Source organism: Pseudorca crassidens, chromosome 2, assembly GCF_039906515.1.
Source record: "Pseudorca crassidens isolate mPseCra1 chromosome 2, mPseCra1.hap1, whole genome shotgun sequence".
Taxonomy (NCBI): domain Eukaryota; kingdom Metazoa; phylum Chordata; class Mammalia; order Artiodactyla; family Delphinidae; genus Pseudorca; species Pseudorca crassidens.
The window spans coordinates 171,257,719-171,282,286 of NC_090297.1; the positions used below are offsets into that span (position 1 = coordinate 171,257,719).

The 24,568-nt window shown below is 37.0% G+C and overlaps 1 protein-coding gene across 1 annotated transcript in view; it reads left to right on the forward strand.

Annotated features, from left to right (window-relative positions):
• Positions 1-24,568, forward strand: part of USH2A (usherin) — a 770,355-nt gene that overhangs the window by 209,398 nt on the left and 536,389 nt on the right. The window contains exon 20 of the mRNA XM_067729757.1: positions 8,040-8,270. Coding sequence (XP_067585858.1) covers positions 8,040-8,270 — 231 coding nt within the window. The remainder of the gene's footprint in view (positions 1-8,039; positions 8,271-24,568) is intronic.

The window sequence follows — 24,568 nt, forward strand, 5'->3', positions numbered from 1 at the left end:
TCCTGAGTACGCGGAAGGGTTGGTTTTGTTTGTTTTGCTCTTTCGACAACAGAAATTATTTTGCCCTTCTAACCACCGTGTCAAATTTCCATGGCTCTCAGGCAATGTTGAAGTTGTATTTCTCTTGATTAAAAGCTTTTGGTTCAAAGCAATACTTTTTAATTGCCTAATGATATAAGTCAGTTCTTAGGAAAGAACCGCACATTTAGGAGTTCATTTGCAATATAACTGAAAAATTCATTGCATGGCAGTAAAACAATTTACTGTTAATTACGAGGAGAAGAATTTGCTGTAGCATGCTCACAGATTGCCATGAATCATGCAGCACTCCTAGAGATTTATAACAGATGTGTAAGTGGGATGAATTAGCAGGGTTTAATAACAGAGACACAAATCATGCAGACTTCAAGGAGCTTTAATTGATATACTAGAATGTGACGGGCATGAATCACTCAGCCATTCAACAGCACAGTAACATATGGTCAGCTCAATATGCTGCATCTGAAATCGGTTGGTGAGTCGTTGGTTGTCCCATATGGTGGAAGCAATATATTTCTCATGATTCAAAAAAATACATCCTTGTTTTTAAGGAAATATGATGGCAAAGCGTGTTTGTTATTGAACTTGAATGCCAAACTGGGGTTTTTTTATAATGCTTTTGACATGGCAGCTTCCCCAAATATAGAGCGGCTACTACTTGTAATACCAGATCGTAGGAGACATTATGAGAACCAGATTGGTGCTTGTTGGCAGGCTTGATCCACAGCGAAGTCTACAGAAGAGCTCAGCTGACGAGAGCTGCAATTGTTAGGGAAATCCTTCAGACTCCTGATAAAGCCAACCAAATGAAAAGGATGATGTCAGTTTCATAGAAGTTCAGGAATGCCCAGATTTGCAAAGAGAATAGAGTGAACTGAATGAGAGACCCTTACTTAGCAGGGTAGGAAAGTGACTGTGACAGCAGCATGACCCCAGTTGTAACAATTGGACACAACATTTTAAAAAGCAACCTCTTAATTAAAGGTTCAGTCCTTCAGGAGCATTCTGAAAGACATCGTGGTGGACCAGTGCATCAGCGGTAGCACCAATCCCATGTTATTCCTGAAGGATTATTTCATTGTAGGAAAACAGGTAATCCTGGTGCAGACCAACAGCTGGTAGCACGCAACATCTTTGTATGGAAGCTGGAATCTGGCGGCTTTCGACAAAGCTTTTGTAGCATTAGTAAACCTGACAGACTTGAAAAAGGAATATTGCAGCCTTAGAACTGTGGCAGCCAGAATTTAATGTCAACAATTAAAATTTATTTTGATCCTTACCTACTGTTTATTACTGTTTGTATACACAACAGACCTCACTAATACAGAGATGCACTATTAGATGGAATTACCATCTGTTCAGAGTGAAATGCTGGCATCTGTCTTCGATGCTAAAACTAAAATGATATTATTTCTAACAAAACAAAATTAACTGCTTTTCACTCACCCACTTTAATGTTGAATGTGTGATGCACCCAAGGTAAAGGCTTGTTCGTACACTGTGTAATGACCTCTGTTGCCAGGTCTGTATTTAGATATGTGACTTTCACGGGGCCTCTGTTCACCTTTTGTCATGGCAGAAATCACGCTTTTTAAAGCACCATTTTAGTTTTCCGATGTATTAACTATAGTAAGGCATTAAAACAACACAATTAAAATGTGTAAGAATTGAACTAGAAAGACTGTTGTGTGCAAAATATTTTGATAGATGTGCCCTAAATAAATGCAAGGGGAAAAAAATTAAATAGACAAAAATTCATCTGAACAGAGTTGCCATACACCCACAGCTTTGGGAAAAAATAAACTGTTATCTTCTCTGTTGGACTATTTCTAATTTTCTCCTACACTGACATATAGGAAAGATTTATATTCAGCATGCCCTCCTTTATTTTAAGCCTAAGTATCCTATGAAAAAAGATCTCTAACTTGTAGAAGTTAGAGAATTTGGAGTATCGAGGACAATGGTAGTTTCCACACTGATGTTGGATCCATGATGCTACTTTCTGAGAAGCCCGACTTCAGCTCTATATATCACAAAATAATAAATTTTGTCACACCAACGTTTAATGCATGTACACAGTGCATTAACTGTAACTGTAGTACATTTATTTGTGCTAGAGGAGACTTGAAAATGATTAAAAAATCAATACTTTTCTGTCAGAGAAGCGAGTGTTACTATGCATTTAAGTAGTTAATTGCATAAGCCCCATAAAAGCTTCAAGTTTGGGTAGCAAGGATGCCATAATTACAGTCCAAGCAACTACCTTTTATTGACAGGGGACTTTAGGGAACAGTCCGTGTTGTCATCGCTGCTGCCATATGTACAGTTCAGAAATCACGGATCCTCACACTGTTTATGTGTTGGACGTGAGATGCGTGCAAATTATTGATGATCACCTGCATGACAGCTGGTTAAGGGAGTGTTTATTCATCAAGGAGGTGATTCCCCCTAAATTCTCTAAAAACACTGCTTTCTGGCCTTGTTTATATCATAGAACACACAGAAAAATCATAATATATATCTGCCATGCTGAGGTAAGGAACAAGATGGCTCGGAGCTGTGGGAGATAAGCTGGCTGGCTTCCTGGAGGGCTGAGGGGATCTGTGTATCCAGCACCCCTTCTTGGTTTACTATGGAGAGGAGCTGCTTGAAAATGTTCAAGCAGAATTTTGAAACTGGAAGAGACCCTAGGCACAATCGGGTCTGTTGTGCTCTTCAATAAATGAGGTATTACCCAGCAATTCTACCCCTGGGTTCATATCTGGAAAAAATGAAAACACTAATTTGAAAAGATCCATTCACCCCAATGTTCATAGCAGCATTATTACAGTTGCCAAGATACGGAAGCAACCGAAGTGTCCATCAGCAGATGAACGGGTAAAGAAGACGTGGTGTATATATATACACAATGGAATATTACTCAGCCATAAAAAAGAATGAAATTTGGCCATTTGCAACAACATGGATAGACTTGGAAGGTATTTCCTAAGTGAAATAAGACAGGCAGTATGATATCACTTGTATGTGGAATCTAAAAATTGCAACAAACTAGTGAATGTAACAACAACAACAAAAAAGAAGCAGCCTCACAGCTATAGAGAACAAACTAGTGGTTACCAGTGGGGAGAGGGAAGGGGGGAGGGCCAATATAGGGGTAAGGGATTAAGAGGTACAAACTATTATGTATAAAATAAGCTACAAGGATATATTGTACAGCACAGGGAATATAGCCAATATCTTATAGTAACTGTAACTGGAGCATAACCTCTAAAGATGGTGAATCACTCTATCGTACACCTGTAATTTATATAATATTGTACACCAACTATACTTCAATAAAAATTTTTTTTCCAAAAATATAAATGAATGAGTGAGATACTGAAGAACAGAGAGGCCAAATAATGGATTAGCCAATGTTCTATAAGTAGGGTCCTACAGAAGCAGTCTAGAACCTGTTTTCTCCTTTCCAGATCAGTTCCACTATATATCCTCTCTCTTGAAGGGGACTAGTAAACAAAGAAGAAAATGGGAAAATTGATGTTGTTCTTTCCTCAGTCAGAGACTAGATAGTCAACAAGAAAGCACTGAGAAGTCTCTGAGAGTCTGACGGGAGAATCCTCTCCTCTTCTGGACGCTGAATGGAGAGCACTTGCCAACTGGGAAATCATGGCTACGTGAGCCCGGATTTTACGTTTGAGTCCTAGTTCCAGGGCCCTTTCACAGGTGTTCGGGCCTAACAGCATTTGGCAAATCGCATTTCCTGTGACATTTGCATCTCTGAGACAAAGTCAGGATCATTTTCCACAGACAAGATGCCTGAGGATGTCTCATATTAGTCTTTCCCCCCTCACACCCCTGAAATGAGGAATCGCTGTGTGTTCCTAGATTGCTGTCTTCCTAATGGTTGATGATGCTTTACAATATTGACACAGCCATGCAGTCTTCATAGACAACAAACTCTTCCTTGAGAACAGATTTGATTTTAAAGACCTGTCAGCAAGCACTTCTCATTTAGTCTTCAGTTCTTATCCTAAGATGGTCAAACTCCACACTACGTAAATTTTGCAAGTGTAAACTTACGCATTATGATATGCTATTAATCAGATTATAAAGTAATAAATGCTGCATAAAGAAGAATGTATATTACGCAGTGTTGTATAAAAGAATGCTTGTAAATAGGAGAGACTAGAAATTGGATCACAGAGCTAATGCAAAAAAATACAAGAGCACCGTAATTTTATTCCAAGTGGAAACAGACTTTGTATGTTGCTAGTCTTTGAATCTAAAAGCCTAAGTATCTTATGAAGATCCATTTTATACTTTATGCTTATAAGAGGATTTTCTAAGTAAACACAGATTCTAAATGTGGATGAATTGAATCATTTTATAATATGTAATTCGAAAGATGCTTTATTGGCTAGTAAAAATAGTGCCCTGTATTGGAATAGAAGTTTGCTTAGTAAAACCTAACGCAATTATATTGTTTTTAAAAGCAGTTATTTTCAAAGTGTTCCACTGAAAATTTATCCTCATGTTGGATGGGAAAACTGAGGCATTTGAAGTGAGTTTGAAGTGAGTTTTGTAAAATCATACAGAATTGGATAGAAAGTGAAAATTATATCTCTAGGAGTCTGCAGAGACTTTCGCATTATTCCATATTGTCTCTCTCTTTTTTTTAGAAGATGTTGCAGGTAGGAGTTTATTAATTAATTTTTGCTGTGTTGCATCTTTGTTTCTGTGCGAGGGCTTTCTCTAGTTGTGGCAAGCGGGGGCCACTCTTTATCGCGGTGCGCGGGCCTCTCACTACCGCGGCCTCTCTTGTTGCGGAGCACAGGCTCCAGATGCGCAGGCTCAGTAGTTGTGGCGCACGGGTTTAGTCGCTCCGCGGCATGTGGGATCCTCCCAGACCAGGGCTCGAACCCGTGTCCCTTGCATCAGCAGGCAGATTCTCAACCACTGCGCCACCAGGGAAGCCCCGTATTGTCTCTTAATTTACTGTCTTGTGATGAACAAATGTATACCTATAATCCCTTCACTTTGATGATCTGAGCCATAATCTTTAATTCACCTGTCTCTTAGTGAGTCTGTGTTTGCGTGTATGTGTTTAATAGTTCAGGAGTATCTTTTTTCTTATCATTATTCTACTTGTGAATGTATATGAGACCAGTCTCATTTAATTGATTGAAAGTTCCCCTCTGGTCTTAGGGGAATTCTGAAGACAGTGACTGAGTAGGTACTCACCCTTTCAAGTGGGCTGGGTTGACTCACAAGTGAAACTGTAACAGACCAGCTGAGAGTTGTTTTTTGGGTTTTTTTTAAGCAAGTGAATAAAATGCACACACACAAACACACACACATATATATACTCTAGTTCCACTCATTCTCTGTGGTTGACTTCCTAAGAATGGTGTAATTGCTCAGCAGAGCAATTCCCCTGTGAATCTAGAAGCACTCCACGACTTGTTAGACTTTAAATAGTCAACATTAATTTTAGTGGATTCTCAATGCATGTGTCCTCATTGATTATAATCATTTGGTCATATTTTAAAAATTGCGTGCTCTCACTTTTAGTAGACGTTCAATCAAACAAAACAAATAAACAAGCAAACCTACTGAGTTGCTGGAATTCCTTTGATTTTGTTTTGTTTGACTCTGAAATTATATTCCTGACTAAGAAGTGATTTTCGATGATGCATCCATGGGGAAAGGATTCTGAATACAGTAGTGGTACAAATTTTCATTATCCCCATCCAGATGGTGATTGGAGTAAAGTGAAAGAGTACTAGATGTCAAACAAATGCGACCTTGAGAAAGTAGCTGCTTTTAAATAAGAATAAATTTGTTTTCTACACCTGTGACTTTATTTCTGTTTTGTAAACAAGTTCATCTGTGTCATTTTTTAAGATTCCACATACAAGCGATATCATATGATATTTGGATATCACTGGAATAGATGGTATTCTTCAAACTAAAAAGTTCAAGTCTTTGTGTGCCAGATCACTAGGGAATCTTAAGTGGAATACAGGAAAGTAACAGAAAAGCTCAAAATTCCTATTGTCTGCTCCTAAGTAGAAAATTTTAAACAAATGAAAAAAATATAATCGGTCCTCCATTACTTGCTTCTCTGACCCCAAGACTCAGAAATCTTTGGCAGTCCTCCTTCCCCAGTTAAGCTAATAGCCAATGAGGGCTTCCTGAAATTTTACAAAGATGGAACTCCAAACTCTGGAGATGAGCTTAGTGGGAGAAGAAGTGTCTGCATGGCTTAGCTTTTTATTTTGTTTTGGATTATTCTGAAGAGGGATCATAGTTTGTAGAATGAAATCTTTGAGAACCCAGCATTTAGCTAATTTTTGGTAAAGAATACTAAAGGAAATCATGCATAAAATTTACAGATCCGTATATATAAGAATAAAAATATCACGTGGCTCACACTGGCGGAAGATGAACAGAATTGTTAATTATCTTTCTAAGTTGATGAACTTTTTACTCACTGCCCTCTCTTCTTTACTAAAAATGAAAATAGAATCACAATGAATTGTTTCTCTGTGGAAAGCTGGCCAAGCTTTCTAGAAAGTAACAAATGGTCATTGTTCGAAGCTGATTTAAGGTGAATTGCCTTTCTTGGTTTAAGAATAATAGTTTTTGTATTCACACCATTTTATCTTACATGTACTGAAACAGGCAAAAACTTTGTGTCTGCACAAGGCTGTGTTAACACAGGTGTAAGTTAAGCTCCACAGCCTTAGTCTGGGTCCTCAGTAAATAGACTTGGCGATTATGACATGTGTTCCTTTCTTCATTTTCACCCCTCAAACCCAGCTGACACACTTCGAGTGGATACGCATCTCATCCTACAAACCCAACTGCTTAAGAAAATGAAAATCGAAACAGGTCTTCATTTTCAACAACTCAGTTGTTAATCTGATCTGTTTCCAGTAGGTTTTAGGGGAAGTCTCAGAGCTGTCACTCCTGGGGTTTCCCAGGAGGCTCCAAAGAAATGCCAGTGTCCCTGGACGTCAAGGCGCGCCGTGGCCCCAGTGTGCGTGTGAGCCCTGGGCCCTCACTGCCCAAGGCTCAGGCCACTGCTGGGAGTGCTGTGGTCACTCCAGGGCCCCCGAGGCTGCCTGAGTCTGTTGTGCCTGGACAGGAGTTTGCAAACCGCTGAGATCACAGGCTCATTCCTTCCTGTGGATGCTTTGGCTTTCAGAGTGGTGTTTGTTTTTTTGTTTGTTTTAATTTAGACCAGTAGCTAAGCTTTAAAAATCAGAAAATTACACATAAAATGACTTTTTTTTTAGGTAACAAAATAAAAGATTTGACAACACTGGGTTGTCATTCCTGAATCATCCGTGGGCTGGCACGAATTAGTGACTGTTCACCCCCTCCCCGCTCACCGGTTTTTCTCAAACCCCACTTTCTCTTGTCTCCCTAACGAGCCCATTTCAACCATTTCCTTCTCCTGCTTGGCCTCTGTGAATTGCAGCCCTGACTCAATACCATGTTAAGACAAGGGACTCTGCCCTTTGTGATCAGTAGCCACTAGCTTGGTAGTCACTGGCTGCGGGATTCACAAGGGATCTTGTAGCTCCTGGGTAGGGCAGGGGTATTCTCTCGAAAATGGAGAAGCCATGAGCCATTAGAGACCCACAGGCACAGAAGCTAGAGTAGTGAAGCATCTGCTTGGTAAAGAGAATCTGGGTGGTGCTCCAACAGACTATAATATGTAGTATCTGTCAGGTCGCAAGAAAGAATAGAGAAATTATTTGTAAGAAAAAAACTTTGTTTAATGATAAAAGTGTATTCAGCATTCAAAATGTTGTTTAGTTACATTTAATATTAACTCTGTTTTCAGTTCCTAGACCATAGAAATACTGGAGGCCATAATTGATTTGATTTTGAGTTAATGTACACAGGTGCATGTGAACATATGTGTGCATATCTGTGTCTAGAGATAGGAGCCAAATTCTTGAACGTAACAAGGGTTTTCTAATATTTAGCACCAGCCCAACTGAGGCCACCTCTGGTTGAAGGAATCAACAGTACAACCATCCATCTGAGGTGGCAGGCACCTGAAGAACAGAATGGACCCTCTCCTACATATCAGGTGGAAAGGAGACAGGCAGCTCTACCAGCTCCAAGGGCCACAATGATGAAAGGAACTCGTTTCACAGGAAATGGATATTATAAATTTCCCAGCTCCACTCACCCATTCAATACAGACTTTACTGGTAAGTGTGCTTGATATCACTTTCTTTACGAGGCACTAAGCCCTGGGGTATTTTTAATGCTTTTGATATGTCTTTACAATGAATTTTTACTACACCTGTTTATAGAGATACTAATGTAGCCCTTTTATAACTTTAGCTTGATTGTGTCGACATATTTATCTCTTCAGTATTCTGAAAAAAAACAAGTGGGTTAAGTGGAGGAAAGAAAAGAAAAAAAAATATATACTAGATGTGAAAAGGCAGTGGTGTTTTTTATTTTTTTTTCTTCTGCCCACACTGCGTGGTGTGTGGGGTCTTAGTTCCCAACTGGGGATCGAACTCGTGCCCCATGCAGTGGAAACACAGAGTCTGAACCACTGGACCACAAGGGAATTCCCTGAAAAGGCAGTCTTATTAGATCAAAGTATGTGCTGGAAATGACTCTTGGACGCTATCTACCAGAATGTGTCGGAGTATTCCTCACTTCCTTTGTGGAAAAGAGTTCTGTGGGCAAATGAGTTTGAGAAATGCCCCCATGCTATTGGAGATTCTCAGTATACATCAGCTTATCCAGTCTCTGAAAAGAATTATAAGAAAGCTATTTAACTGTTTAACTATTCCTAACTCTTATTTGATGTAGCTCTTTTCTTTTTAAAGTGTAAAAACTGTTAATACCCCATGTTCTATGGAGAGCATTATGGGAAAAAGTAATTTCAGGGAAAGCGTACCTTCTATGGGTCAGGAGTAGAGTAAGGCAAGCAAGGCACAAAATTTAAAGGCACCCAAAACTCAGTAATCCATGTAAATGATATTTTAATACAATATTTTTAAAATAAAAATCAATGCAAAAAAATCCCCAGTAAAATATAAGAATTTTAAATAAAGACAGGATCCAATCCTCACTGTGTGAGCCAACCTCACACGTCTCACTCAATTTCTGGTCTGACTGGTATTACAGTATTCTGGAAGTCCAGTTATCTCTATGAATTACACTTTTTAAAAGCACTATTTCACTACAGACGTAGAAAACTCTCATTATTCATGATACACACTTTATTTCCCATTAAAATTTTTTAAAGTATATAATATGTGTTACTCTGTAAACTCATAATGATATTAATTTAATCCATGAGAAAGTCATTTTGGAGCAAATAGCTAGTCTTTCCGATGCTGCGTATGTTGAGGACAATGAAATGGAATTTGAACTATAAAACGTAGCTCACGTATTTTATTTTTACTTAGAATGGTAAATAGTTTGCTTTTAAGTGAGGCTGGCTGCTGATGTATATTTGTAACGAGTCATGATTATGTTCTAGCTGTGATATATTAAGATTAATGCACGCTTAACCACTGGACTAGTATATCCACCTCCTCACTGAGTATTAGAAATTCAACCATTGAGCTCCCCTAAAACGCTCGACTTCTACTTAATATTCGTAAAAGTCAAAGAAAGGGAAGAAAAGGAAACATAAGTATCTGGGAAAGAACCTATGGAAAAAAAGTCAAAGGCTTTTTCTCAAATGGAACTAGAACTGACTTCCTGGTCCAACATTTGGCTTGTGATGTGTTTCTTCGAGGAAACAGCCTTCGTTTCCATTCATCTGGGTCTCGCTGCGGCAGGCATGTCAGCTCGGATTTGCTGGCTAGCCAGCAGACAGGTTTTTGATGGGATCACCTACTGTTGTTGCTGTGAAAGATAGAGTGGCCCGTCGGCTGTTAATAAATTTAGTCGTCTGCGCTGTCTCCCTAGCCGGCCTCAGACTCCGAGGTGCAAGGGCTAGGGGCAGATGCAGGGTCTGGGAAGTTTTCCAAATTCCTCTTTAAGAAAGTTAGGCCGTAAACACTGGCCTCCCTAAGCAGGATCCTTCTGTCTATAACAAAGCCTCCAGCTGCACAGAAAATGTGTTTGGAGTCCACAGCATTTGAAGGACAAGACAGGGAGATCACAGTTTGAGCTTGAACAACTCCCTAGAGCTTTGGCGATTCCTGGAGAATAAGCAGTTCTTCTGCATTCAGGCATGTTCTGGGGCCTCGCTACCTCCTTTTTATGAGAAGCTTGGCTTACTTTCGAGTCTCTCTTAACTGTTAAAGTAACCAGGTCTCCATCAAGTTATTGGTTTGACCCTTTGGCTCACCTGGCAGATTCGGCTGGATACTTTTATTGAAGCAGGTTATGGTTTAACAAAATTTCCCCAATTAATGAACCGGGACAAGTTTACAAAACCAACTCAATCAATAGCTTTCCTTCAACTTGGATCTTCTTATGTAGAAAGGTAAATGTATTATTAGCATCATGCACTTGTTTTACTTGTATATTCTTTCATCCAATCCCTCTGCAGCATTAGAAGGTAGATATTTTTCCCCTCATGGAACATGAGGAAGTGAGGTTCCAATAACTGGCTCCCACATGGTGCCACAGCTACTGAATTTTGGAGGTGAAATGTGAATTTGGAAGCTTCTGGTTCAAAAGCTGGTGCTTTGCCACAGAGCGGGAGGGATAATTCTGTGGACAGTAGCTTGGAAGTTGTGGAATAATAAGTATCTAAAAGTAATAAATGAGGATGGAAGATGAAATAATGATCACCCAAATAAACCTTACTCAACACTGCTAAACTTTTTGGATTTGTCTTTCGGTTTTTTGGCTTTTCAGGTAGCAAACAGAAATAGTATTGGCATTATTTATTACTTGCATCTCCAAAGACATCTGGGGATAAGATTTTTTTTTCCATAGCAATTAATTCTAGAGTGTGCCTAAAGCTAGATTTTTAACATCAAACAAAATTATTTTAAGTGGGCTGAAGTGCTGTGTGTCAAACAGTGCTTTCAACTCACGTTCCTATAAATTTCATGCAGTTTTTATATTCTAAGGCAAATTTAATGAGCAAATCCTGATCATCTCTAAGATGATGAATTATATTTAAAAAGTCAATAATTATAAGAAGAACTAAGATATCTTTTATTTTGATTCATTTCAGAATCTCAAACTCTAACTAAAAATGATTCCTGAAATATGAATGGAGATATCAAATGACTGAAAAACAAATATACAGTGATGTGTATTATTATACATATTTTATGTAAGGAAAAAATGTGAGAGTTCACCCATCAATGACAGGATTTGTAAATACATTCATTCCATGGTCATAGCAATATGTTGAAAGTCTAGGTATAAACTATCTCATTATTACAGTTCAAGAAAGGAATCTCTCATATAACTCCCCCCCTTCCATATTTGCTTTAAATATGTTACCTCATATGATAGAATGAAAACAATTCAAACATATGAATATATGTCTGTGTTGCTTACTGTATAAATCAGTAAGCTTAGTATTATAAATGAACTCTGTCAAAATCTACTTTGGGGCCGAAAAATGAACCAGATGAATCTTTTGTAGGATTTACGTTTGATCGCTTTTCCTTTCTGATACAAGTGTTCTTTCAAAAATCTAATTTCCAGGAAGGGTGTATTATCAGTCATTTACATCATAGTATAAATAACTCCCCCATTTCTTTATGATTAAGGATGAGGGCTTTGGGAACAGACTAACAGGAGTTTCAGATCTATGCCCCATTATTTATTAGTTAAATGTAATTAGACAAACCACTTAATCACTTGTGTGCCTCTGTTTCCTTTTCTTTCAAATTGGCATAATAATACTACTTACAATATTGATATCTAGCAGGTAGGTAAGGATTAAAGGAGATAGCTCACCTAATGAACTTTGCACAGTATCTGCCACACAGATTACTTTATAGTCTTTAAACATTAGCTATCAGCTATCACTCATTGAACAAATATTTATTAAGTGCCTACTATGAGACAGGAGATTTTCTAAAAGTCTTCTGCAAGTCATAAAATCAACATTCTATTAATTCGTCTGCTGCTGCACATACAAGATATGTTTGCCTAAATGTTGTATCTGGGGTACGAGTAATGTGCAATTTCTATATTAAAATGTGATATTTAATTTTGTTATTGAAAACAGTTAAATTAATCTACCTAGTGTTGAGACACTATATAAACTACTTTCCTCTGGGTCTTATCATGCTCATCTATTAAACTGAGGCTTGGCCAATTCCTTTAACTTCTAAAATTCCAAATCAGTTAGCACAGGTTATTTAAGTAGCCTCAAAAATTCAAAATAGAAGTTATCACTAAGGCATCTGTGAGTTTAAAAACACTTAGATTTTTAATTGTTTTATGATTCTTTCATATAATATATTCACAATTTAAGGTTTACAGAAATGTAAGCTTTCTCTCTACTAATCTGAAGAATTTATGGGAATAAGTTAACTTCTAGGGATAACTTAAGTGATGTGGGGAAAATTACTCAATATAAAATGGATATTCAGTTCTTGAGTTATATCAGAGGGTGTAAAGAAGACACAAGTTCAACATAATTTCATGATCTTGGAACTAGAAAATCATGTGAACACTCATAATGAAATAGTCCCCTGATTACACGGGGTTAACAGTACTTTGTCCTTCCAAAACAGGAATAGCAGATAGAGCATCCCTCCCACCTACAACAGGAAGGAGCTATCACCGTGTTTCTGGAGAGAAAAAAAATTTTTTGCTTATTATTTTCAGGAATGCAGAATAAATCCACTTACACAAAGAATTTTGCTAGTAATCAAAGGGAAGCTGGTAAAAACAGCAAACTAAAATACTGCTCAGTTTGGCATTCCAAAGGTGACCCTCTCTCTCCTTGTCACTTGTTTTTCCTATTAGGGAAAACAGGTCCATGATCATTTGGGGGAAGGTTTGACTATTGTAGTATCCAGACGCCAATCACACCAGCCTTTTAAACTGCCTTTACTGGTGAACCTGCCCAGAAATCAGGAACTGCCTTTGCAGAGATCTTTGTAGCAACCCACTGGGGAGATGAACACACATGTGCACCTGGATGTAATTCCCTTTTATTTGTCTTCATGAAAAATGTGATGACTGATGTTGAATATCTTGCAGATGAGAACTCTGTACACTTTCTTCATAATAATGCCGTTCAAGGACACCAAATGATTGTCTTACATGTTTGTCTCTTAGTATTTGCCTTCCCCAAAATGGCCGAACTAAAATGCCTCACGATCCAGAAATACAATTAATTACCGACCCATGAAAAGAGAAATGCAACCCCCCAAATCAATATCTTTTAAAAGCGTATATTTTACATTTTACTGTATGATATTTATGCTTTATTATTTTTGTATTATTTTCAGTGAACTGAGGCACTAAAACACTGCATTAAAGGAAAGCTGATTCTAAGCAGTTACAGTACAGGTATAAGTAGGGCAAACTCCTTCGATACACTAATTAGTAAAAGCATATTAATTCTGACCTTCAACACCCTTGGTGTCCCACTATTTGTTTTCCTCTGACTGGGAGCAAGTAGTTTTGCCAGAAAGTACTTAGGAAAAAAAAAAAAAAAAAAACACTAAATAAAACACCAAGTCTTTTCAAAGCCTATTTAAACCACAAAGTTATTTAAGCTTTGATGTTAGATTTTGGCCACAGTTATTGAAAAGCAGCTCTATGAATCGACTATATGGCCTAGCAGTTTAACAAACAGGCAATAATGATACAGAAAAACAAAGGCAAGAGTAAGAACACGGAACTTGAGAGCAAAGTAAAGAAGTGGGTCTTGGGCAATGCCGGGGATCCATGGGTATTTCTGATGCAACTGAATCAGAAGAGATGTGACTGTCTGGTTGAGCTCACCTTTATGGACTGAGAGAGACAAGGATCCAAATACATATCTTCTTAGAATAACAGAAGTCAGACTAACCGATGATAACTAGAGATATTCAGAAGTGAATATTAAAATTGCTTAGTTTTTATTACCTTCAGTAGAGAGGTCCAAGTAAGTTCTTAGGAAATGCTTTCAGATGACACTGAAGGGTGGCAGAGGACCGTGCTTTTTCCCCATTCATCAACTTCATCAGAAAGGCCAATTTACAAGGGCTGCATTTGTTTTAACCTTGCATCTTTAAGGTGACTAATTTTGAAGCACATTTCTGTAATGTTGCCTTGTGTTTGGAAAGTTAATGGTCGGGTTGGTTTGGAAGTAAGTCGTTTCACTTTGGAATTTTATCTCAGATTGCACAAAATAATCATTTCAACACAGGGATTTTTGTCTCACCAAAATTTTTAGACCTTTTGGGGGCTTTGATATTGCTCAGGTGGTCAAAATGAATGCAATTGCAAATTTGCCTTTGCATGAAGAACCCTTTCCTTTTTGTAAACTTCTCACAAAGTCAATCTAGAGCAGGGGTTACAAAATTCTCCTTTAAAGGTCCAAACAGTATTTCTGACTTTATGGGCCAAGAGATCTCTGTCACAACTACTTAGCTCTGTCATGGTAGCATGAAAGCATCCATAGACAATATGTAAAAAAATAAGGGTAACCAGGTTCCGATAAAACTTTATTTGCAAAAATGGGCAACAGACTGGTAGCTTGCCTATCCCTGGTCTAAAGTCTAGTTCTAAAAAAAAAATATTAACATAATTTCATCATTAATGATACATTTTTCTTCCGCCCTAATGCCAGGAAGCCTAAAGATAAGTAGAAAGGAGCTCAGATAAAATAAATGAGAGAAACCAACACAACAAAGTAGGTGGTAATGCTTGATAAGTGAAAGTATCTTGAAATAGCATCTTTTCTGCTCAACAGAGCCTTAGGTGGCCAGAAAGTCACCCCAACATTGACCATGCCAATACAATAGAATAATCTTTTCCTTGAAACAAACTGTTGTTAGCTGCTAACACTCTTTTAACCAGCTTAAAGCATCTGCTTTCCCCATCTCTTTTATTACCAAAAAAAGATGTATTGTTGCCTGCTATACAACTGTACGTGTGTTCTCACATACTCGTGCCATACTGTCAAACACAGGCTTTCCACCCTGTCCCTGGGTTTCCTAGTAGTCTCAAATTTACCTACGGTACTTAAATTACCCAGTGTCTTTTTCTTACAATACATTGGCCATTTTGGAATCTTATTTAAGGCTTTGTTGCGAAAGAAAAATGTTTCTGTCTCTTCATGACATTCTGCATCAAAAAAAAGACTAATTTTAGTTCTCCTTTCATCCAATTTAAATGAGTAGAAAGAGGAACTTCGAGCAGAAAAAGAATCATAATGGTCAGCAGTGATAGTGAAACTAGCACCTATGAGCTGATTGCTTTTTGATTGAATAAAGTGAAAAATTTTGTATATATTTTCTTGGGAAAAAATAATTAAAATATTTAAAGATCTATAGTTACAATTATTTTATATCAGGTTAAATATAACACCCATAAAAAAGTATTGTGATTAACTTCAAAGTCAGAAAGAGAAAGACAAATACGGTATGATATCACTTACGTGCAGAATCTGAAGTATAACACAAATGAACTTATCTACGAAACAGAAACAGACTCGCAGACATAGACAACAGACTTGTGGTTGCCAAGGGAGAGGGGAGTGGGGGAGGGAAGGATTGGGAGTTTGGGATCAGCAGATACAAACTATTATAGGTAGGATGGATAAACAACAAGGTCCTACTGTACAGCACAGGGAACTATATTCAATATCCTGTGATAAACCATAATGGAAAAGAATATAAAAAAGAATGTGTGTATATGTGTAACTGAATCACTTTGTTATACAACAGAAATTAACCCAACATTGTAAATCAACTATACATCAATTTAAGAAATTTGAAAAAAAATACACATGTAATTTTACGTTAAAATGTTTGGGGAAAAAAAAAAGATTAACTTCATTTCCAGTCAGATAGAAAGGATTCCAATAATATCATTGTCAAAATTCTGGATCTTTCAAAACCGAATTCTAGTGGCCTGAAGAAATGTTTTATGAGATCATGCACTAAGAGTTCCTTTGGAGTGGGGAAATTTCGAGAAATATTATGAAGACCTTATTTAAGGTGTGTACGTTGTAGGAAGCTCACAAACATCGCCCTCAGGCTGGTTTGGAGTTTCAAGAAAGGAAACTCAGTTAGGTACATTCCCTTGACTGAGGCCCAGTCTCAGTTTGGAGGTTCTTTGACCTTAAGTGCAACCTCTGAAGAGGTGCAGGAGGAGGCTGAAGGGGGAAGAAACGCCTGCTTAATCATTCGGGTCATTTAAGTCATCTCTGGCAGCGGTGGCCATGTCATCCCCACAAATAAAATGGGCCCTAGGAGAATTTCATAAAGGAAAGATAAGGACTTATGGGAAGTTCATGAGAATGAATAATTTAATGGTCCTTCCATCCAACGAGGCAGAAAACGGAAAAAAACTGTAGATGCCTCTTTCTTGGCTTCTGCATCTCTTCACATCCACCCCTTCCCCTGATACGTTCCTTCTTCTGTGTTTACCACTGTGTTTACCAAAGTGAATATAACTGGGTGCCTGAGACAGAAACCTGGGAGATGTCCCTGAATACCACTTCTCACTCTCTTCCTCACATTCCATCAATTGGTCCTCCGCTAGCCATTATGCCTCTGATACATGTCTTGGAAATATCCACTAGTCCTATAGCTACTTCCTTGTCCAGGTCTATGTGTGGGTCTCTAAATCAAAAGTTTCACTCTTTTACAGGCTATTTTTTTAACTACTAATGTTTCTTATCACGTTGCTAAAAACCTTTCAGAAGTTTCTCATAAAGATGCCCTGCATGAAGTCTCTTCTGCTTCCCTGCTTACCGTTCAGCCTCACCTCTTCATATACCTCCTGTGTTACTCTCCAGCTCTACAGCCATCTTCCGGTCCCAGCTGCTTGAATCTACCCCACTCTCTTGAATGTCCAGGTCTTTAAAGATATTGATGCCTTTCCCTGAAATGCCTCCCTTTACTTGCAAGTGCTTCTTTTTCCTGTTACCTGGCTAATTCCTACTCATCAATGAAGTGTCAACTGAGCTATTCCTTTAAATAGCCTCCCAACAACCTCTCCCGACTCCATGCCAAACCTAGATTAGGGGCCTCTCTAACTTACTACCACAGAAACCAAGAATCTCTGTTTTAACCTTTATCACATGCCGTTACAATTGCTTGTTCACTTATCTATATCCCCAAAAGGCTGAAGTTATGACTGTTTTCTTCAGTTATAACATTTGTGCCTTGCACATCCTAGGATCCGTACTAGATGTTCAATAAATGTTGAATAAAGAATTCACTAAAGGAGTTAGTTAGGTAGAAAATGAAAAATCCATAAGAAAGATTGCTTAGCTATGAGAATTACTTAATGATGAGATTTGCAATGCGTGAGAATACATCACAAAATGTTGAGAGCTACCCTTTTGGAAGTATTGACAGTTTAGAGTGATAACTCAATTTGTTTAGTCTCTATTGGCCTCAGATGTATAAGAAAGTATGTTTTAAGCTATATAGTATTAGAGACAAAAAAATTCTTATTAATGACCCTTAGTTGCTGGTGAAGTTACTTCTCTGTCGATTATTATAGCTAGAGCCGTTTTCTGTCCCACTGCAGCTGTCACATGGTATTGCTGGAAACAAGATGTTGCACGTGTCTTAGACACAGGATCTCCTTAGGCTTATTAAATTTTGAGGTTAATGAATATTTTGACACTTTTACCTATACATATCATTAGGGCTTATTGCGATAGGTTTAGGATGACAGTCATAATAAACATATATAGTACAATAAAAAACATTTTTAATCTTGAAAGTGCTTTATAAACAGCAGTGATCAATGCTATGGATGGATTAACAGCATCAAATTGATTGAATTCTATTTCAAGGGCAATGGAGGTATTGACGTCGACATTCTAGTTCAGAAGGAAGACAGCAATGGCAGTGGTAGAGTGCAGGTTTTGGAGTCAGACTCCCCAAGTTGAAAATCTGGCTCCTCTACGTGCTGGTGTTTAACTTTGCATGAGTCACTTCCCCACTCTCCAGCTCAGTTTCTTCATCTCTAAAATGGATTATTGTAAAGTTTCAATGCAGGAATTAGCACACAATATCATAATGGTCATTATTATATATGCATTTATGGCTGACATTTTAAAATTCGGGATTTTGAATTATGTGCTGTTCCATTCATTTATGTATTTTATATGCCTAAACCACATAAATCTTGATGATATTCTTTTATAACCTCTCTACCTCATATCCCTCTGATCATTCACTTTATTTTATTCAGTCTATGAAGTTCTGACCTTTGTTTGTTTGGTTTTTTTTAGTTGCCTTTCTTCTCTGTCTAGAGGCTTAGATGTTCTGCCTCTCATTTCTGCATTTCTAGTGGCTACCTTTACATTTCAACATGTGCTTATAAATCTAACTCTATTTTGTATCTTTTCCTCATCATCAGTCCTCTTAAAAAAGAAGACTTTCCCAATGGTTACAGGTTTTCTCATCTACCAATCACTCCTCAATCTACATTTTTTTCTGCCCACTTCTTTCCTGTAAATGCTTCCTTCAAGATTATCAATAATTTTCAAAACAAGAGCCCTTTCTTAACCCTCAACCTATGTGTCCCTAAACAGTAGTGTTATTATATCTTTTTAAACATACAAAGAAACTAAATATTTCTCAACAGGCTTCCCTTCTATTTTCTGCAAATTTTTTTCAAACCTTTTGGCTCTGCTTTCTACTTCTGCCTTTAAATGGAGGGACTCAGTCGTTTAGTGGGTGTACTGTGAATGTTTCTCAATTGCACCCCATTTGCCAGGTGCTATGATTGGTGTTTTAGAAAGGGTATTGAGTAAAGCAGACACAGTCCCTAACCTTAGGGAGCTTGAAAGCTTGCAATGAAATCAGGCATCAAACATGTAATTAAATAATTACAAGTGATTTCTGACTCCAGCTGTGAAGTATTTCAAAAAATCCTCCTGCTGAGAAAAAATTAAAAGTTGGATAAAAATTTCTTAAAAATATGGTACTTTAAAGACATTACTGTGTAACTAGGAGTGCCAGGCCTGGTGGGATCAAGATCACAGAAATAAGAAAAACCATTTGTGTGAGCTTTTTATTTATCTTTGCATTTTCCTTCTGTTTTATTTCTTAATTCCTATATTGCAGTGTTAGGGGCAGAGGGGAAACATGGCTTGAAAGGCAAAAAAAATAGAGTTCAGGGCTTCCCTGGTGGCGCAGTGGTTGAGAGTCCCCCTGCCGCTGCAGGGGACGCGGGTTCGTGCCCCGGTCTGGGAAGATCCCACATGCCGCGGAGAGGCTGGGCCCTTGAGCCATGGCTGCTGGGCCTGCGCGTCCGGAACCTGTGCTCCGCAACGGGAGAGGCCACAACAGTGAGAAGCCCGCGTACCGCAAAAAAAAAAAAAAAAAAAAAAAATTAGAGTTCAGGGCCCAAGGAGGAGGGGCCCTGGTAAATATGGCAGGCATTCAGCTGAAACTCTAGCAGTGAGAGCAAATGAGGAATAGTGCGGTCATCCCAAAGCAGGAAGTAAATCCTCAACCCATCTCAACTGCTGGTGGAGTAAAAGTCTGTCTGCCAGAATAATTTAAATATTTGCTGCAAGAAGGTAACATCAACAAGAATCTACATTTTTTTTAATACCCGATGTTTGCTATTCAATCCAAAATTACCAGAAATACCAAAAAATAGGATCTAATAAATACAAAAATATAGATCTTCAAGTAATCTAGACATATTGGAAATATATATATATATAATATCCAGACACAGACTTTAAAATAACTGTGATTAAAATTGTGAATAAAATAAATGAAAAGATGCAGAATTTAAACAGAGAATTGCAATGTATTAGAACAGGAGTTCTAGAATTAAAATAATAGCTAAATTAGGATCTAAGTAGATAGAATTTCAATTCCATCCCTGTAGGAGTAAATGGTAATCTTAAGCTATGAACGTCTGAACGCATATATTAGGAAAAAAAAAAAGGAAGAGTTAGAAATCAAGTATCTAAGCTTCTAACTCAAGGAGAAACCAGAAAAAAAAAAAAAAAAAGCAAATAAAACCCTCCAAACTTGAAAGAAGGAAGTAATACAAATAAAAGCAAAAATTAATGAAATAAAAAATGAAAAAAATAATGAAGAAAGTAAGGCCAAAATATCTCTGTAATTTACCACATTAACCTAATAAAGATGAACCCTCCTAAATTATCCCTATGGATTCAATAAATATATTTGATAAAATTCTCAGCAAACTAAGAATGAAATATCCTGGTAAATATATTTTTATAAAAGACTACTGATAGCAAAAAATGTTGACTGTTTTCTCCCAGATGTCAGGAATAGGATGAAGAAGTCCACTATCACCACTTGTATTCAACATTGTATTGGAAGTACTAGCAGAGCAATGTAGCAAAAAAATAAATACATTAAGAATGTCAAAGAGGAAGTAAACTGTCTTTATTTGCAGATGTGATGATTATATATATAGAAGAATCAAAATAATATATAAGCTATCCAATTTAATAAGTGAATTTAGCAAAGATGTTGGGTAAAGATCAATATGCCTAAATCAAATGTTTCTATTGAATAGCAAAAAGCAAGTGGAAAAGGAAAAAAAAATTAAGTAGCACTTATAATATCACCAAAATGCATAGAAGATTTAGAAACAAATCTAGTAAAAAAAAATAAAATAAAATACAAGACCTCTACACTGAAAACTACAAAGTATTACTGTGAGAAATTAGAGAAGACCTAAATAAATGAAGAGATATTCATGTTCATGGATTTGAAGATTTAATATCATTAACAAGTCTTTCTAACTTTATCTGTATAATCCATGTAGTTCCAGTCATAATCTCAGGATTTTGGTGAAAATTGACAAGCTAACTCTAAAATTTATATGGAAAAGGACAGGACTTAGAGTAGCCAAGGCTATACTGAAGAAGGACAAAGCTGGAGGATTTACACTATGACATATCAAAACTATCTGTAAAGCTACAGTAGGTAAGGCAGTATAGCATTGGCACAAGCATAAACAAAAAGACTAATGATATACTGCCACATAGATATCCAAAATTAATGCATATATATGTGTACCAAAAATCATGTGCAAGGTTGTTCTTAGGAACTTTATATTCTTGATAATCAAAAACTGTTAACAACCCAAATTTCCATCAAAAATAGACAACAAATTGTAATGTATTAATTCAATGAACTATGTATAGCTATAAAAATGAACCAACTGGGCTTCCCTGGTGGCGCAGTGGTTGAGAGTCCGCCTGCCGGTGCAGGGGACACGGGTTCATGCCCCGGTCGGGGAAGATCCCACATGCTGCGGAGAAGCTAGGCCTGTGAGCCATGGCCGCTGAGCCTGCACGTCCGGAGCCTGTGCTCCACAGCGGGAGAGGCCACAACAGTGAGAGGCCCACGTACTGCAAAAAAAAAAAAAAAAAAAAAAATGAACCAACCATTCTCACAATAGTAATATGGATAAATTTCATGACCTATTACTGAGCAAAGGAAGCTAGAAACAAAAAAAGTCTAATAATCCACTTATATAAATTTCAAGAACAGGAAAATGAATCAGTGATGATGGAAGGCAGAAGATGGGATAATAAGTGAAAGAAAGCAAAACAGAGCCTTCTGAGAATCTGGAATTAGTCTCTGCTTTAGTCTGAAAAGTGTTAATGCATGTGGATTTACTTTGTGTATGTCCATCAAAGTATACCCTGATAATTTGTGTACTTTATTGTTATGTTATACCTCAATTTGAAAAGTTACAAAAAAAAAAGATTTCCATAAGTCTGAAAATAAGATGTAGAAAACTGTTGTAATGGATAGTAGGAGGATTCAACCCAGTCTAGAGGATTCATGAAGACCTCTCAGAGGAAGAGTTTTATAATCTTAAAAATGTAATTTGAGTTAGCTAGGCAAAAAATAGGAAGTATGGCAGTTCAGGTAGAGAAAGTAGCATGTATAAGTGCCTTGATGTGAGAGATGACATGATATATAAATAAGCAAACATGAACCAACAAGCAAAACTGGAAGAATTCCATAAAGCCAGAGCACAGAAATCAGGAATGGTGCTTGCTGAAGTTGAAATACAAGAAGAGGCCAAATCTTGCACTTGAAGACCACCACGTTAAGGTTTTTGATCTTAATTTTGTCATCTTTATAAGACCACTGGGTTTCCTAAATTAAATAGATATTTTTACTAAGATTATATGTATGTATTTTTTTTTATAGATTGCCTCTTTAAAAGTGACCATTTTATTCAGTCATCTATTGGTTTTGCCTACACAATGTGTCACAAAATGTTAGAAGACCTGTCTTTGTAAGAATTAGCCTGGATAAGTGGTTGAAAGAAAGCAGCAAACTCTGATTCCCACCACATATCTGGAGAAATAGCTGGAGAGTTGCATTTTGACAAGATCTCCATATGTACTCTGTTAAACAGATACTTACTATAAGAATCAGCTCTGCATCTCAGGGGTATCTGTCTAAGAGAAATGAAATAATTTGTCCACACAAAAAGTATGCACATAAATATTCATAGCACCTATATTCAGTATGGTCAAAAACTGGAAACAACACAATATCCATCCATAGATGAATGGATAAACAAACAGTGGTATATCCATACAGTGGGATACTACTCAACAATGGAAAGGGATAAACTACTGATATGAACAACAATATGGATCAAACCTCAATTGATATGCTGAATAAAGAAAGCAGAAGACTACTTAATTATAATTCCATTGACATAAAAAATTTTTTAAATTATTAATCTATAGTGACAAAAGAGGTCAGTGATGGCCTGGGGCTGAGGAAGAGGGGATGATGGAAGTGCTCTGTAGTAATGGGGCTTCAGAGGTATCCATTCCTTATAACTTTGTTTTCCTATATTGCCGCTCCCCCTTCCCTCTCCCCATGGGTAACCACTAGTTTGTTCTCTATAGCTGTGAGTCTGCTTCTTTTTTGTTATATTCACTAGTTTGTTGTATTTTTGAGATTCCACATATAAGTGATAGCATACAGTACTTATCTTTGTGTTACTTAGTTCACTTAGCATAATGCCCTTCAAGTCCATCCATGTTGCTGCAAATGGCAAAATTTCATGCTTTTTAATGGCTGAGTAGTTTTCCATTGTGTGTGTGTGTGTGTGTGTGTGTGTGTGTGTATGTGTGTATATGTATATGTATATATGTGTATATATATGTGTGTGTGTGTGTATATATATATATATATATCTCACATCTTCTTTAACCGTTCACCTGTTGATGGGCACTTAGGTTGCTTCCATATCTTGGCAATTATAAATAATGCTGCTGTCAACATTGGGGTGTGTGTATATTTCTTTTTTTTTTGGATGTGTACCGAGGAGTGGAATTGCTGGGTCATGTGGTAACTCTATTTTTAGTTTTTTTGCCAATCCTCCATATTGTTTTCTGCAGTGGCTGCATTTGTTATTTGTGGGTTTTTTTTTTTTTTTTTTTGATGAAAGCCATTCTGACAGGTATGAGTTGATATCTCATTGTGTTTTTGATTTTCTCATAACTTATTGAACTGTACCCTTTAAGTGGATGCAGTTTATTGCACGTAAATTATACCTCAATAAAATGGATAAAAGAAAAAGTTCTCCAGGTGATTCTTGCAACATTCTAGCATGAAAACCATTGATCTACATTGTGATGGAAAAATGGCTTTATGTAGAGAAAAATCAATCAATTTGTCTATTATTTAATTTACTGGTCCTGAAGTCCTTTAGATAGAGACTTAAGCAATGTATATACTTTAGATTTAAGCTCAATTTTACCTGAAATAAATTGGTATCCACTACATATTATAAAGCATAGGAAAAATGAGATTTACTAAACTATGTTAACTATGTTAAACTATGTTAACAGCAAGAATCTATAATGTCAACAAAATAACATTTTTTTTTCTCTACAGAATAGGGTTTCTTTGGAACTCATTCACATTAGGACAGAAACTTTTATAACACAGAGAGCTGTAGTTTGTCTGTTGTTCAGGTATTTTTTTCACAGGAAAGAATTTAATCAGTTAAAATATGAAATACACATTTGCATACTCAGTTGACCAATTCTTGCTGTGATGCTGTTGCACCTCTATAATATATTTTTCATAGCTCATATAATTGGAGTTAATATGCTCTGTTATTAAGTTTAACTGAGAAAAATAGTTTGCTGAAAACTGATTGTTTCTGCATACTGATAAATTCAGTAGTCCAAAAAAAATTAGAGAAATATAATTAAGGATTGCAAAATCAATTTGACACTCCCTTAAGATGTGTTGAGAGGAGGCAGCAACAGCAGCCTACATCTGATGCTGTTCTCTCCTTGTTTACTCCGTAAAACTGCAAATTAGAACTTTAATTTACAGAGCTGTTAATGCCTCATTAAAAACTTTCAGCGAGTAACCTATTTTGAAGT